Source organism: Sardina pilchardus, chromosome 15 (assembly GCF_963854185.1).
Source record: "Sardina pilchardus chromosome 15, fSarPil1.1, whole genome shotgun sequence".
NCBI lineage: Eukaryota > Metazoa > Chordata > Actinopteri > Clupeiformes > Clupeidae > Sardina > Sardina pilchardus.
In genome coordinates, this window is record NC_085008.1 from 6432565 (window position 1) to 6449598 (window position 17034).

General features: G+C 42.8%; 1 protein-coding gene across 1 annotated transcript in view; it reads left to right on the forward strand.

Annotated features, from left to right (window-relative positions):
* The first annotated feature begins 33 nt into the window (after positions 1 to 33).
* ell (elongation factor RNA polymerase II) overlaps positions 34 to 17034 on the forward strand; it is a 31885-nt gene continuing 14884 nt past the window's right edge. The window contains exons 1-2 of the mRNA XM_062555520.1: positions 34 to 361; positions 13945 to 13989. Coding sequence (XP_062411504.1) covers positions 191 to 361; positions 13945 to 13989 — 216 coding nt within the window. The 5' untranslated portion in view covers positions 34 to 190. The remainder of the gene's footprint in view (positions 362 to 13944; positions 13990 to 17034) is intronic.

Below are 17034 nucleotides of genomic sequence, written 5' to 3' on the forward strand. Positions count from 1 at the left end.
TCTAGGCATTGTACGGCTGTATGTGATTGTGTATGTCTATCCAATTAATTATGAATATCAATGATAGTATGGTGTGTTTTTTATATTATTATTTAAAAAAAAAAACTAGTGCTGTTACACCACGCCTCTCACGCACCACTACGTAACATGAATATTCATTCGAATCCAAGAGAGTTTTCATGCGATTACGATGGGGGTACGTGAGCGTGGTGGAAATGGTAGCAAGATGGCGGCGTTGAAGGAGGAGCAGTGTTACGGGCTGTCCTGTGGAAGAGTGAGCAATGGCAGCAATATCTCCGTCTTTCACGTCAAACTCACTGACAGCGCATTGAGAGCCTTTGAAGAATTTCAGAACAGTAAGGTATGGTCACAGTTCAAATACATTTGTGTTTTAAGCGCCGAGAAGCTATCACTGTCTGTCCAACTGTGGTACGCTGTCCAAGCTAGCCCGAGACCAGCTTGGAGTTCTGTAACGTTCAGACCAGCTGCCTGCTATTGCAATGGAGATTTAAACAGGCTGGCTGGGTTCCATTACGGAAAGCCACGAACCAGTGCCATTTGTAAAAGTATGAAGACTACTTTTAACCAAAGTGTCTACTTAAGTCAACAAGCTAGAACGATTGTGAGTCTGTGGCCATGCCATCAGTCACGTAGCTAGCTAGGCACTGCTACCTATTAAATTTATTGGACTTGCTAACTAATGTTACTTCACTAGCAAGCTTGACTAACGCACAGTACCCAATTATCTCAGATAGCTAAAATAGGGAGACTGAATTGAGAATGTGACTAAGTATATTATGTAAAACTATGCATTGTGGTTAGATTTGGACTCAAGTTAATTCTGTAGCCAGCAGTTTTGCTTTGGATACATTTGTTAACATTAACTAGAAACCTTAACTTGTGTTAGCTGGGCAACGTCGTTCAGCTAGCTAACATCAATGTAAAACATCAACATTCGTCCCATTGTAAGCCAGTGTTGAATTGGTCTTTACCATCTGTATAGATTCTATTATAGACTATTACAAGTTAAAATAATCAATTCAACTCCTATAATAAACTGGCATAGTGTCGATGGTCAGGTTGTAAAACTTGTCATGTAGCATTAGCGAACGTGAACTAGCATAGCTAGCTAATGTTAACATCAGAAGTACTGTTTACATGTTTAGCTTAACAGCAAAGTTCAGTTAGATAGTCTTAATGAATCAGATACTTTCTAGTGAATGTTAAATGAACAATTATAAAGGGTGCACATAAGGACCTTGACATTTTCCAGCATGTTTGATACCGTTGTTTGAATCTCCTCGTATACCGAGAGATTCTGCAGTGGCTAATATTGGCAAATGATTTGAGGCATTTCATAGCTAGATTCTAGTTAGCAGCTAAGTTAACGTCAGTGGGTTATGTCGAAGTTTTTCTGTGAGTGGTTTGTAAAAGATATTGTAACTTCTAGCTAAACATGCATGGCTTGTTTGTACCTGAAATAACAACGTTATTTGTATTACTAAAAGCCAGTTATGTTAGCTACACAATGGCTAACTGGCTAACAGTATGTGTATATGGTTGGTTGTAGGCTATTTAACGTTAACAGGTGATGTTCAAATCCCTCAATTAAACGGTTCTTGTTGTATTGCACGGATGTCGACTGTTCCCCCTCAAAATAAGCAATCATTTAGCGAACGTTACTCTTCACATTGGAAGCAAGGCGTTCAAGTGTGTTAACTCTCTAAGATAGTTTGCTAAGTGAGCTAACAATCCGGCCAACTTGGTAGCTTGTCCACTTGCCAAACTGTATACTGTTACCTACCAGATGGAGCTACTCTCTGTAACCAGTAGTTAAACGCACATCTCACAGAAAATGTTCAATCCAAAATATACTTATACAATATCTGTATGCCTGTGTTCAAGTTGTTCCCTACTGAATTAATCGAACTGTTGTGTAACAGCTGACCACGATTAGGTCGAAGTATTAGTCACACAGTAGCTACTTCAGCCGAAAATCGTGGCCATAAATGGTTATTCGATTCGCATAGTAGCTAGCAAGGTTCTATAATGGGGATATGCTGTTAGTCAGTGTAGGCTATTGGTTGTAGCGTAAATGTTACATTGAAATGTGTCTTATCACATCCACATGGGTACCCCTCAGATGTTGGGTAAGAGACTATCTATTCCTTATATAAAGCAAAGGCACTAGGCCGATGTAGCGATGGGTAGGAAAGCCTGCTATTGTGGAAATTGTGGAAGCTGTTGAGCTGTTTTCCCAATGCCGCGTGATATGCTGTACTGGATCAATGATTTATTGCTCATTAGACTGCTTGAATATGGCTTGATTGGGATGAATATAAAGCTATCAGTCTTGAAAGACAGTAGACATTTAGTCATAGTTTTGGTATTTTCTCTCATGTCCTCTGTATGAATGTGTGGGGGTGGGGTGTTTTGGCTCATGGAATACTTTTTAGAATAGCCCATGGCAGTTGAACTGCCCCCAGTAAAATAATAGTACAAATATGTACCTAATCAGTTCAGAAATTAGGTGGCATGTATTTGGTTTTGATATAGAAGACCAATGTGGTGAATTAAGATCCCATCCCAGATAGTGTCATCTTTGGCAACAGTTAATGTTAGCTCTTCTCACAGCAATATCTGCAACAGAATCTGCAACCCAAAAGGATGGGAGCAGACGTCACATGAGCTGTGGAATTTGTGCACGAGAAGTTGGCCCGGGCCCCGTGCTGTCGAAAGAGTCAGCGGAAATGGGCCCGGCTGGAGGGCATTCAATTGAACATGCTTCAGCGCAGCACACCAAATGGCTCGCAGGGCTTGGACCACATCACAGTGAGGCCTGTTATGATATCCAAACACTTTGCTCAGATATGCATCCATCCCATATTGTATCTTTGCCTATCTCTCTCTTGCCCTGTGCACCAGGTCCTGCTGTCAAGTGCTCCGTGTTTTTTTTTTTTTTTTTTTTAGTAAGATGGTGGGAATGAGCAACCATCTTGCTTATTGTTTTTTTATCTATATATGATATATATGTATATAAATATATAGCTGTATTATAGCTATACATATGTAGCTATAGCTGCTTACCTTGTTACTAGTTTGAAAAAAAGTTATTTTTATATTTATTTCCATTTTCTTACATCACTTGCTGTTCCATGAAAAGCCACATGTGGAAACCATCTTAACAAGCAGGGTTGAGAGTTAGCTGGCCTGTTGTCAGGAGCTGCAGCCGTCAGGGTCAGAGGCCACCCCTACTAGGCCCTTTTTCTCACTGTGGCAAAGCCAAGCCTTGCAATTGGCCCGTTGGTTATCAGGGCAACAGTGAGATTCGTTACTTAAAAAAAAGAAAAATGGCCAGGCATGACATGGATCGTACAAACAGGAGGCAAAGGAAATTAATGAGGCAGCTCGAGCCTCATGAGCAGCTCACACTCATCTACTTTGAGATGTGGCCATGTAAACATCATTTATGACAAGGGATGGAGTCTGTTTTATGGGTTGCCACTGTCTGGTAAGCTGCGTCTGAAACTAAGTTCAAACGTCCCTCTCGTTTTACTGCCGTCTTAAAAGAGTATGGCCTTTGCTTTGCTTTTAAAAAATGCATGAGCGCCACTCAAATCGTGGCCTCCTGTAACATAGCTCCACTGACGCTGAGCAGGGCAACTCACTTCTCAGGGTTTAGTGTAATGCAGTGACACAGGAGGCACAGGACCTGGAGCTAGCATCTATAAAGGAGAATGGAAGTAAAAAGATGGCATAAATGTTACATTGAGTGTTTGTGAAATGGGTCCACCCCTCGAGCGACTACTTGTTGATGCTGCATGCCATCAACCAGGTGAGTCAGTCACAGTCTGCCAGGACTGTCGCAGTAGGGTGGGAGCAGAGCCAGTTTGAAATACTCTGATGACAGGATTGATGAATGTAGAGAAGCACACCTGTTGCTCTAAGTATTTCTTCCATATTCTGTCTGCAGCAGTGTCCCTGAAGGCTTTCAGTCACAATTGAAACTTGCAAATCCCTGTTCCACAGTCGTGTAGTCTACGTGATGCACAAGACCACGCAGTATTCCTTGCACATATAGAAAGCATATATAAAAAGCATCACCATCTCAATATACCCACTTAAGATAGGCAAGGTTACATAGTAACATTTGGGGTTGTTCACAGTATACCCACTGCAGCTAACTAGACTACACCACTGCTGTTCCAACTATATCCAGTGGAAATGCAGATGTTGGCACAAATAAGGGAGGTTTTAAGACGGCTCTATGAATTTGAATGTATTTGCCTATCATTAACAAAGAAGTAGTTCGTACAATATAGAAGGGTAAAGATCTGATGTTGTTTTTGTTGTTGTTTTTTATTTATTTTTTTAAAACATAGAAATAGAAACATAGACTACCAGACTACTGTGGAATGCCATCTAATGAACTCTCCACTGATTTGATTTTTCTGAAGAGAACATGCCGTCTAATGTCTGCTGCCCTCTGAATGGCTCTTTACTGCCTCATTCCCTGTCTGCACAGCAGTGGCTGTTTAATCAGTCAAATTGCAGCAGCATTTGGTGTATGTTTATCCAAATGATTAAGTCTTTATTCAGTGACCACTGAGTCAGATTTGCCATCTGACTTGTTTGTGTCAGAACAAAAAGGATACTAGACAGAATCAACGGTCAGGGGGGAGAATGGACAATATTATTATTATTATTATTATTATTATTATTATGGTGAAACCTTGGTATTTACATTCCACAGCTATATGTATACCTTATCCATATCTAAAATGCCATATTAACCATCCATGTCCAGAAAATAAATAAAAAGGGGGGGACCAGTAGGTATTTTGAAACTGATGGAACAGTAGTTGTAGCCTATGTGAAACTCTGCATGATGAATTGCTTGTCGTGCAAAGAAAATTGCTTGATACATCCATCGTGCATAAGATGTTACACCGTGTCTTAATTATAATGTCAATGATGGATGAACTTGATTTAGAGTCTTTCTGTCAAAACCTGTGCTGCAGCCCCTATGCTCTAGGTGCCAGCTAAAAATCTGGCCCAGGGCCTTCTGGTGTGCATGAGTTTAACAATGCGTAGGTTATTCTTGGATCTTTTAGCAGTGTGAGTTTTTACAATACTCTTCTCACAATCTGTAGAGAAGCCTGCGCCTGCCAACAGTTCACTGGTTATTTCACTCCTCAAAGTCAGGTTAAACACCGCGCTCTAATGAAATGGTAACAGTCCTCAAACAAATAATTTATTCTGTCCGCTTATTCTGTCAGCCCTCCAGTTCGCGTTAACGTGGTGGAACTTTGTCTGTCTCGGCTCCCCGAGTGCGCTCGTGTGTTGTGTGTAGGTCCACGCATGTGCCTGTAAGCACCCTGCGAATGCTCTGATTCAGCCTCACGATGGTGTGATGTCAGCTCCCCCAGCGTCACGGTCACATTCCCACTAGCTGTGTGTGTGTGTGGGGGCGGACGGTACGCGTGAGTGTCTGTTGTGCCGTGTGATCCCACTCTGAAGCAGATACGCAGGTCTCTCCCTCTGCGATAGCCTGTGATCTCATATAATGCAGTCATGTGGAGGATGACTGCGATTCTGATCGTGCCGATTGCGCTGCTTTCTGAAAGTGGTTGTATGATTCTGTTTTCTGTAATGGGTGTCATAATGCAATGAAAGTGCTATGCATTTTGTGCGCAAACCTGAATGATGCACTGAGACACACTGCATTCAAAGCGTGCAGATGAGTTTGATTCTGCATTATCTGGTTGTACCCTACAGCACAGGTCAACGGCAGCCCCTAGGATTCTGAACACACGTGCCAGTGTGCCTCACAGCTGTTGCCTTATTCTATAACGCAGCAAGAATGTGCACAGTCTAAAGGCCCGTTCACACCAAGAACGATAACGATAACGATAACTATAAATAAATATCGCTCTCGTTAATATGAATGACAACGTTCACACCTAAACTAGAACGATAACGACATGAAGAATGATATCGTTGTTGATCACTTTCAGAGCGATTTTGAGAACGATAAAAAGCTAACAGCCAATCAGAACCCATAATATTCTAGCCATCACATTCATTAACATGAGGAGAGACTTTTCTTATCGTTGGCCAGTGTGGACGCTTTTATCGTTATGGTTATAGTTATCGTTATCGTTATCGTTCTTGGTGTGAACGAGCCTTAAGACTGTGAACGACTGTGTGTTTCTGCTGCGCACTCACATGTGGGCCTCGTCTTGAGCTTTGTTTATCTCTCCAGAGACAAATCACTTAATCCATACTGAGGTTCAAGAGGAGCCGTCCTCTTCTTCCACTTACTTAGCACTTTCTGCAGAAGTCTTTTTTAGCCAAGTTGACTGGGCATGACCATTTGACAAACATGTCTCTTTCTCTTTCTCTCTCTCTCCCTCCCTCCCCCTATCCTATTTCCCTTTTTCTCGACTCACTCTATAGCCACTGCCCATTCAGCTTGTGGTGCAGGACACTGCATCAAGCCTCCATCAGCACAAAGTCAAGTTGACGCATCTCAATCGAAAATTTCTAGAGGAAAGAAGTGTGGGCATTTCATTTGCATCTTGAGATGAGTGATGGATCAACGCTGAATGAAGTGTTAAGGTCACAGCCTCAGTGTGCAATATCTAGAGAAGAGCATTGAGCAGTGACTAAGCTGGCGGAAACGTCATCCCGCCTGTGGCTGACTGCATGGGGAAGTGTTTAAGGCTCTGGCTGGGTTGCTGGTAGCAGGTGACGCAGTGGGTGGTGGAGCGAGTCGGAGAGCGTGGATGACCCTGCAGGCTCAGAGCCTGTGCTGTGGGGCAGCCATCATGGCACTCAGGAAGCCTACATTCTGTACTTCTAATGTAAGACATGCTCTGAACTTGTTTTTTGTTTGTGGTTCCGTGGTAAATGGCAAACTGATATGCCATTATGTAGAGTCCGTAATGGTGTTGATTGGATGAAGGGATGTGTTCTCGTCAGTTTTGCATTTGAGGTGGCTAAGCACAAACCAAATTCTAGGTGTGAATGCAAAACAAATACTGTCTTTTTCCTAGGTGCCAGGTATTCAAATAATCTTCTTTGAAGCTCTTTACTTATCTTAGACATTTGTTATATTTGACCAAAAGAATTAAACTCATTATAAGTATATTGAAGATGCCCAGTGGTAGCCGCTGGGCCAAGTTGTTATGTTTTGATCTGCAGCCCTTGGAACAGGCCCAGTTGACTCGCAGTAGGGGTGAGACCCTCCCGTCCAACTGGCGTGCCTATAACCTTTCTGCTGAAGCGTCAGCTATGTCAGGCCAGGGCTCCATGTTTAGGTCAGCCGGTGTGCCATGGGATATTTAAGGAATGCTGACTCAGCAGGTATAGGCGGTAGACCAGGCCGGAATGGAGCATTGGTGCCAGATGCGGCTATCGGAGGGACACCCAGTCCGCCTGTCCCGCCAGCGCCCCCCTCCTCACGTGGTCCAGACTGGCAGATATAGTCGCCTCAGCCCTTGTAGCTGCCGACTCACTCGCTCACTCGAAGGCGTCCTGATAGCCCATGAAAGTCCAGGCTCATGTTGCCCAACAAGCCCAGTTCACCCGCAGTCAATTTCACACAGCTGGGAAAGGGATTAGGAAAATTTCGTCATACTTCATATCAGATGCGAGACAACAGTATTTGAACACTTCATTAGTGAATTGAAATTTCCATTCCCACAGTTTCCTTCAGAGTGCGCACACAGATAAAGTGCATTACCACACCTTGGGTCGGTGAAATGCATCCCAGTTCTCTAGTGCAACACTGTGATCAGGTATCTGGAGAGTCCTACTCATGTTCCACCTATAGTTGCAAACGAAGGGTGGGAACCCACAGCTCATGATGTACAAAAAGAATTCATGTACTAAAGGACAAAGTTCACATGCTAACGGAGGCTTTAGTGCGTACTTGCGCAGCAAAATGTGTTGTCCAATTGTATTGTGGTGTGACGCCACGTCATGCATTTCTGATGGGGATGCATCGTCCATGTAGCTTACACAGACTATGAGAGGGCATCATTCCAGCGACGCACTCAATAATGAATACTGAGTATTATTTATAATGTCGTAAAAGTGCAGTGAGAAGAATTTAAGCATAGCTGCATGTGACATTTTTTTTTTACAGATCCAAATGACATAAGTCTAACAGCTGTTTTGAGTCAAAGCTTTATGTAGAGCTTATTGAATAACTTGATGAAGACAAACCATTTTGTGGAACGATGCATCATCATATTACATTTGCAACAACATAAACACAATCTCTGGTTGCTTATGTGACCTCATACTCTGTCTGCCACTCGTTGTCTGCAGCTGATCAAAATGACTCGATATTCGATAATCTAAAGCTTTGAATTAAGGCTAACTTGATAATGGAGAAGACAAACAATTTTGTGGCATGATGCATCATATGTAATTTGCAACGATGTGACTCAAAAGTAATCTCTGGTATCTGTCTGTAGCTGCTTTGCATATGTGCCATTCTGAAACGTCCTTACATTTAGGACCATTATCGCTCGTTTTTGGGACCTTGCTGTTGGAATTTTCATTTGTTTATTTAAAGTCTAAAGACAGTCCTGAGTAGGCCTACTCAAAGTGTTATTGCGCATCATTTTTGACATAATTTTGAATAGCCACTGCAAGCCAGTTTGTTGGGGTATTGTTGCAAAATCCGCAGAATCATCTTCTGCAAGCAAAAACGCATAGCGGGGATCGTTATTGCTGAAGTCAGAAATGCTAATCATCCACACATCTTGCGCTCATCTTAACGCTTTGCCCGTGTAGCCTACACCGACTCATTTCCACCTCTGCTATCCTACAGTTCTGCGTGAGAGGGGGGGAGTGGCTACAGTACAGAGACGAAAGCTTATGTGTGCTTCTTTAACCGATATATTTAACAATATATTTTGCATTTCTTATCCAAACAATGTCAAACTTGGCACTGCACTTACTCGTGCCCGTAGCAAGACACCTGCCAAGTTTGAATATGTGAACAGATGAACAGGTCTGCAGTTAACACACACTCACACTGACGTTCCTGGCATTTATAGATTCACAGTATTCATTATTGAATGCTTAACTGGAATAATGTTTCCCCCCCCCCCATCATCCTGTTTTCAAAGCAGTATGAAATGTAATTGGGCTACGATTTTTTTTTTTTACAGGAATAGCATGTTTGAATGGGCACTGTACCAGTCTTTCTAAATTACATACGATGGCCTAATGTTTGGCACATACAAATAGATATTGCCTGATGAGGGGTTTCTCTCGACAATTTACATGATTCGTCAGACTGATTTGCAACTGCACAGTTAAACAACAGGGAGAACCAGGACCTGCAAAACAGCACTGCATTAACTGAATGACCTACGTTGCGAAAGTCAACGTCTATTTCAAAGTTGAATGGGTTCTTGGCTCGTGCTGCTCACTTAAGTTGTTTATCGATAAACATGTTGATTAAGCGTGTTGATTTAAACTCACCGACATTGCTGGACCACAAGTAATTCAGCCGTTATTAATCTATTGTTTACTAGCAACTGTAGTGCATCATTGAAAACAGCTGACAACCTCTCTGACAAGCCCAATGCAGTAGGCCTACTAGTTGAATTTTGGCATGATTTATGTTTTATTATAGGTAGGCTCTATTCAGAGCAGACGCTACCTATGCAAATAGCCCAGCGCTACAATGTTGAAAGCACAAAAATGCATATTTACATGGAAGTTTGAGAACCTGCTACTCAAGTCCTGGGGAAAAGACTAGAGCCAGTTCCCCTTAGGCACTGACACTGTTCATACAATGTTATGATGGCAGGGACTCTGCATGTGTGTTTCTGTTTTTTTTTTTGTAGCTGTGTGGGGACAATTAGACCCAGGCATTCAGACACTCTTGTTCATTTTTGTGTTATCCCACAATCCGCTAAGAATGTGTCGGTAATGCTTAAGAGTAGTATGGGATATTAAGTGGAGGTCAGGGTTAAGGGTTAGGGTCTTATGGCTGTTGTCACCAAGCAGGGACTTAAATGAAGTGTTGATCTGTATGCTGCTCTCCAAGCGTTTTAAACGTCTGTTAGTCTTGTTTTCTACTCTTCTACAGTCCGCTGCTGATTTATATGACCAGCAAGCTGACTGCTGCTGCTACTTTCATTATTGGGGAGATAACATGGGCTATTTCAGTGATCGTTTCTCGTCGCCAAATTGTAGTGTTGACTTTGACAGTGTTCATAGAACAGGGAAGTGCCATAACTGTGGATGTTCTGATCTTTGACGGTACCTCCTCAGTTTGCCAGTGCATCTTTTGGCCTTCATCTGCAGTTTGTACATTTGCATACTTAAAACATCATCTGTTGCTCTTCGGCTCAAACAGCAGAGCAGTGTATTAACAGGCTAGATGCAGCCCGGTGGAGGTGGGCAGGATAAGGGCAGCATAGATACAGCGTAGTAACAAAGCCGAAGTAAAAGAAATATAAATAGTTTTTTTGTAGATGCCACTCTACAACCATATAAACAATCATGATCTTTTAGAAATGGTAACTCCTTTGTACTGATATTTCAAAAGGTGCCAGTTGCAACTCTTCTATGTGAAAGATCCCCCACCCCCTTTACCACACAACCTTCAGAACTGCAAGTTGGTGTCCTATATGATCATTAATTGCGTTGCCCACGGCACTTCATAATCTTAGGCCAGTATCCATATTAGATTGCATAGTGAGCATATTGTATCCAGCCACTGCTGTGTAGACACTGTAGTGGTTTCCATCACCTGCAAGCGCAGGTTCAGTCGTTTTGACGTTTCTCTCTCCAGCTACTGTTATGATCTGCAAACTTTCCTGTTCTCATTTGGGTTTGTTGTTTATTTTCCTCCAGTCAGTCGGACTGACAAAAATTCTGTGTTTAGGGAGTTGTTGAAAGAGCTGTGCACACTGTGTGGTTAAGTGGCAGCTGGAAGCCCCACTCCGGTCTGTCCTAAGGTTAGCCCTGTGGAACGTTCTGGGCCGCTGTCCCAGTCAATAGTGACATGTCAGCAGACAATTCAAATGAACAGGCTGAGTATTGCACTCTGTGGGTGTGCTGAGGGAGGGGTAGAAAGAGAGAGAGTGAGGGTGAGAGGGCTGTGGCTGGGGAAAGGGGCTACATTTGATTCTCTGCTTTGCCCGATAGAGAGCAGGAGTTTGGTCAGAGAGAGCTGTAATGAGACGTCTGCTAACAAAAGCATTTGTGTCACTGTTTTGCAGCTGATGTCATCTGTGCAAAACGCCTTAATGTTGTCTATGAGTCAGTCAGGTATCTAATGTCTGTTTCTGGTTTATGAACAATTGCTATGAGTCCTCTCCCAAGGAAATTGAAGTGATGTAATTCAATACAAGTTCTTAGTCATTGTAAGACAAATGCCTTCCCCTTTTTTGTTATTGTTCTTCTTACTTGTATTTAGCATGTGTATCCTGTCCTAAAACTATAATACTATAATTATTAGGCCACAGCACAGACACTGATGAGACTGCTATATTGCTGAGACAGGCATTTTTCGGAGACTGTCATAATAGTTTGACTGAGTGTGCCAGCTGGATTCTTTCTGCACACAGACTAGTGCCAGAGGGGTCCTACTGACCTGCCCAGCTCTGGATCCATAGATCTCTCCGAGTGACACTGGTTACACAGTTTTTCCTCTATCTCACTCGTCTATTCAACCTAACACTCCATCCTTTTGGTATTGCATGCATTCAAGAAGGCTTTGGCAAGATCCTTTCCTGACATGTTTTTCGCTTGCCCCGGTTTAGCCTCCATTTTGTGGATCTTCACTCTGCATGTGGTCCGCTCCGTTACTGCTTTGCCCACCAATGTTGCAGCCATACCAATCTGGGATATTGCACCATTTAGTCTCGCATCCACTGTCTGTGGTGACGTGGCATTACACCGATGACCCGTGTCTAGATTGTGGCTTTAACTGTGACTTAATTTCTGTCAAGCCCAACAACCACGTCATTCCTGGGTCACACCCAAGTTGCTGGTCCATCGGTGTATCACATCAAATCAGCAGTAATCATATAAGTGGGTGAAACTTATCCAGTTAGCATGTCATGTCTTTGTTTACTTTACTCGTGTGGGTTGCTGCTGTTTACTGCTTTTGCTGATAGTATCAGTTTCACTGTAATGTTGTAAACTAACTTGGTCATTCATTTTACAGCCATGTGGCAACACAGCTGGATTGGCAGAGTTAAAGTACTTAAAAGTAGTCAAATATAGTTCCATACCCTTGCAGAGCCTGTATCTATGCAGACTGGGTCAGGCACTTCTTTTAGCACTATATAGCCCACTACCACTCCTTGCTATTATCTTTGGGATGACATTTAATCTAGCAGACCATTCACATGAACAGGCAAACAGAATGGTAGTGGGGAGGAAGAAGCAGCAGATTTGGGAAAAGGGTCATGGTCTCAGAAGCTTGTAAGCCAGGGCCAGTATTCATAAAGCATTTGAACGGCTAACGGTAGTTTCTCAGTCTCTCTCTTTGCTTAGGAGTTAAGTAAAAGTTAGTCTCTACCTGTCTGTTGAATTTAGGAAAACATTTTTAAAGCGGACTACAGAGTGGTTTTAACGGTAAAAGTACCCCGAAGTGATAAACGAGGAAGCTTATTTTGTTGTCCAAAACTTGCCTGTTCTTGTATTCAAGCCTCATTACCTTGAAATATTGGTTAAACCCTGTTGGTTTTACTTGGTAAACGTCCAATCCTCAAAAGTAATTGCCAAATCAAATAAAAAATGTAGTCCTCATTTATCTGTGGGTAAGAGACAGGTATTTATTATATAAAAAACATTAGAAAATACATTAGCTAACCCTGTCTAGCTGGATTTGGAGTGGAATACATTTCTCAAAACTACGTGTCCTTGGTCTCTCAGTGTGAATGTTCCTCCATCACCTGTGTTTTTGTCATGCTTGCTTTATTTGGAACGCTGTGAAGGAGCACACTCCAGGACTAGTCCATTTGTGTGTTTACTTCAGTTCTTATTACAGCCTTTTATTCAGCCATGGCACGTAGTGTTTAGAGTCTGTTCCTCTCATTTGCTACCCTTTTTACTGGGCTGTATCAAGGCCTGATTTTTTTTTTTTTTTATCTATCTGCTGAACAGCTGTGTAGCAGATGTGAGGTCAGACACCTCTCCTCTCCTCATAGCTGCGTCTCAAACGGGGGACTATCACCACCTGTACGAGGCCACAAGTCCCCAACAGGTGATGGTAGTGTCAGCGTTCACATGAGAGGGAATCAATGGCCATCACCCAAACTGACGAAACAGGACTGCATCCAGTTACACATCGAATCGAAAACAATCTTTCCTTAAAGGAGTTGGGGATTTGACAGTGACTCCTTTCCAGTCTTCAAACAAAAAACCTTCTATCTGTAGGCAATACAGAGCTTGTCTAGTTACTGAGCTTACTACAAAACAGCCCTTAGACTTGAGTTGCGAAGACCAAAAGTGCACACATAATGCATTGATAATAGCTAACTGATAAAATGCCATTGTAATTAAAAAACAGTTAATCCCTGTTAAGCTTGTTTACTATGGTTTGAATTGGGTTTGTTCTAATAGCTCTCTGAATGTTCCATTAAACTGGTACTGTCACGAACCAAGTCAGTTCTGATTTGGGTTATGCTAAAGTGTCAATGGTTATTGTTTGGGATCATTTGTCTTGTCAGTGTAGATAGAATTATTCTAAGTTAGACGTCAGACATTATGCCCTCTGTCAGTTGGTCCGGACACGATTGGATACATGGGCTCTCTAGTGCTCCTGACGAACAAGAAATGGAAAAAGCATCAGACAGACTGCATCACCAAACAAACTCCATCATTGCTTTGGTATTAGCTCTATGTTGTCTGGTATTGATTATAAACTGAAAGTTTCCCCCTTTTTTTTCATTCTTCCAGGCCCAGTCATCTCAGCCACGCATCCGGTTTAATGGAAACCAAGGGGTAAGTCTCTCTCTCTCTCTCTCTTTCCATCTTTCCCTCTGTCTCTCACTCACCCACTCCTGTGTGTGCTGGCATCTCACCAAAGGCTTGCTATGACCACATCCTGACCAGGAGGGATTTTCGCTGTCCTTGTGAGAAGTTAAAGAGCAAAGATGATGAAGCAGTTGTGCTCAGAATATATTTTCTACCTTTTTTTTTTTGTCTGGAGTAATTTGTCATGTCTGTGTACACCATGTCCTGTGTGTCCTCTGTCTGTGTTATTATTTGAAGCATGAGTCTTATTTGCGTGTCAGTCTTAAACTACTCATAGCTTTCAGCTTTTTTTGTCACTTGGTTAATGGAAAACGTGTCCACATGCACTTGTCTTAGTGCCTGTAAGACTTCACACAGGGATGTTCCAAAAGGTCAGTGTTTGTGTACAAGTTTGACAAAGTGTTTAGTTACACTGACCCAATGAGCTGTCGAACTTTGGTCAGTGTAGCCTGACTTATTTAGTGTCTTGTAAGCCAAAAGGAATAACAGCAGTGATCAGAATGCTCAAATCTTCTGGATTGTTGATTGGTGTTTCTAAATAAGCTAAATGAGTCTGACTATTTTGCTCATACACCGAGTCATACACCAATTAGTTTGGCTCTGGTTCGAGTCTTTTGATACCAAACACAACATGGTTATAAACCTCGCCTCTTATCGCTCAAGCGTTATCTTCAGGACTTAAGAATCAGTGCGTGGTGGAGAACACGGCCTGCTTCGCCTGAGGCGGTTCCTTCCACTGCCGGTTATCTAGCCTCCAGGGTTGTGCTGCAGGCCCTGGCACCAGGCGCCTGTCTCTGACCCGCTGGCTGAGATGTGATGTTTGCACATGTCCACAAGTGCAGTACCCTGCGCTGCTGTGTGTGTTTGCAGAGCCTCTCCGCTAAAGCTGCTCCAAGGACATTGTGCGTGTGTTTGTGGACAGACGTACAAATGTGCGAAGTCTGTGTTTTTGTCACCAATTTTGATCAACCCCTTCTTTTTTTGAAGTTTTTGTTCCTGGTGGTCAGTTTGACTCATTGACTAATTCTGGGTCAGAACAATCATGTATATCAGAATTTTGAAGAAGTGGTTATCTTGTAATGAATGCAATTCTGCATCCTCTGTCACAGTTGTGCTGTCATCTTAGAAATGACCTCATTCTTAAAAAATAAATCAATAAAACTATGGCAATTTTCACAGTGGCCTAATGTTAATCATGGCAGAAGTCATAAGGAAGACCCATACCTTTATAGCCCCTCGCCTCATAGGTTTTTAAGAGCCCAATGGCGTTTCCCCTGGACTGAGAAGAAGCTGATGACGGTGGGGTGTGATCTGATCCGGTCAGACAAGTCACATGCTCAGGGGCAGCATTAGCAGCTAAATGCTGTGAGGGCTTTAAAATGGATTTCCTCTGAGGCAAGCATTGTTGTCGCCCTCCGCAGCACTGCCACATGCATTCCTGGCATTAGTGGAGCCGGAGCCTTGGACCCCTACCAGCGCATGGCACTCCCATGCACCAGCACACGGGCCATATATGACCTGATCTCTTATTTGAAACTTCGTCCTCACCTATGACGCCTGAATACCAGTGGAGCGTACATCAGCTAGGCCTGGCTTCCCAGCGGCTACAAGTTTTGATTAATCACAGCAGAGACCACGGCCATTAGCTCATCAAAAAGCTGTAGGTCATCTCCTACATTCCTACCTTTGCTTGCTAAAGAAGTGAAAAAGAGTGGAGGAGTAAAGCTTGGCTGACTGTGCCACTTTCTTTTCATGTGTTGTCACCCCCTCTCCCCCTTTCCTCCATCAGTAAAATACCAGTGTTTCGACTCACAGCCTGTAGTTTGTGTCTGTGTTTGAGACCGGCACTCAGCCGTAAGCACCAGCAGTGTGCAGATGGAGATGGGCCCTTGCTTAATGGGAGTAGTGTTGCAGTGTGAACTGAATGTCGGACAGAAGAGAAATGTCCTCCTGAGAGCCGACACTGAGCTTAAGAGTCTTTGGCCTTCCGGGTAAAACTGGGGGCGGAGGTGACCCCGTAGGTTAAGGGAGGAGGAAGAATGGGCTTTGGCTTAAGAAGCACTGACCTCATTTAACCCTGCCATTTTTATTTTCTGTTACAAATATCCTGTGCCTCCACACACTTGAGCGCAGTTCATCGGTTTCTACTGGTGCTGTACCTTTGCTCTAGTATTCCATTGATAGGGAGTTGAATGTTCATGAATGTACAACTTACCAACAAGTGAGAATTTTTCTGGAACCTCAAGAGTCAAACCTTAAATAGATGTTTAGAAATTAATTCAGTGTGAATATAATTTGTTATATTGCTATCAGAAACCATTACAATATACTATAGAGAAAAGGTTGTTTGTTTCTTTTTTTTTCAATTTTCATCTCATTCTTCTCCCTAAAAACTATTCAGGCTTAGCTATTCTTCAATCTGACAAATGCTGGCTTGAAATATAGCTACTCTGCAGTACAGTTGAATTAGAGAGGCTTTGTGTGTTAATGTGTACATTAACCTGTCTTCACGTGTTGGCCTAATACCCTTACACGTATGGTTTACTGTTTTAAACTATAGCTCACTTATGCAAATGAGTTTAGCCTAGTTGTTGTGCGTCGCTGGTGTGTTGGTATAATACTGTACTTCACGCTAGTTGGGGATAGCCTAGCATACAAAGCAAACTCTGTGAAGTTTCTGTTCCAGTAGATATATCCAATTTGCATTTGTACTGAGAAATGTTACCCTTTCCTGCTTTTGCACCAGTCCAGATTGTCACGTTAGTCGGACCATTATGCTCCAAGACCAAAGTCCGTGCCCAGTTCACTTCTACCGTCGCCTATGTCATGAGCAATAGGCAGATGCAGGACATAGTGGGCGACAAATCGCCGCTTTATTCAATGACCAATAGTTTAAACAATGGTGCAAGTCTCCTTCACTAACTTTGGCAGCAATCCGTAGACGGCAGAAGCATCTTCTCCCTTTTCCTCTTTCGTTTGGTGGCCACTCGCTCTACTTTCTTTAAGGAGTCA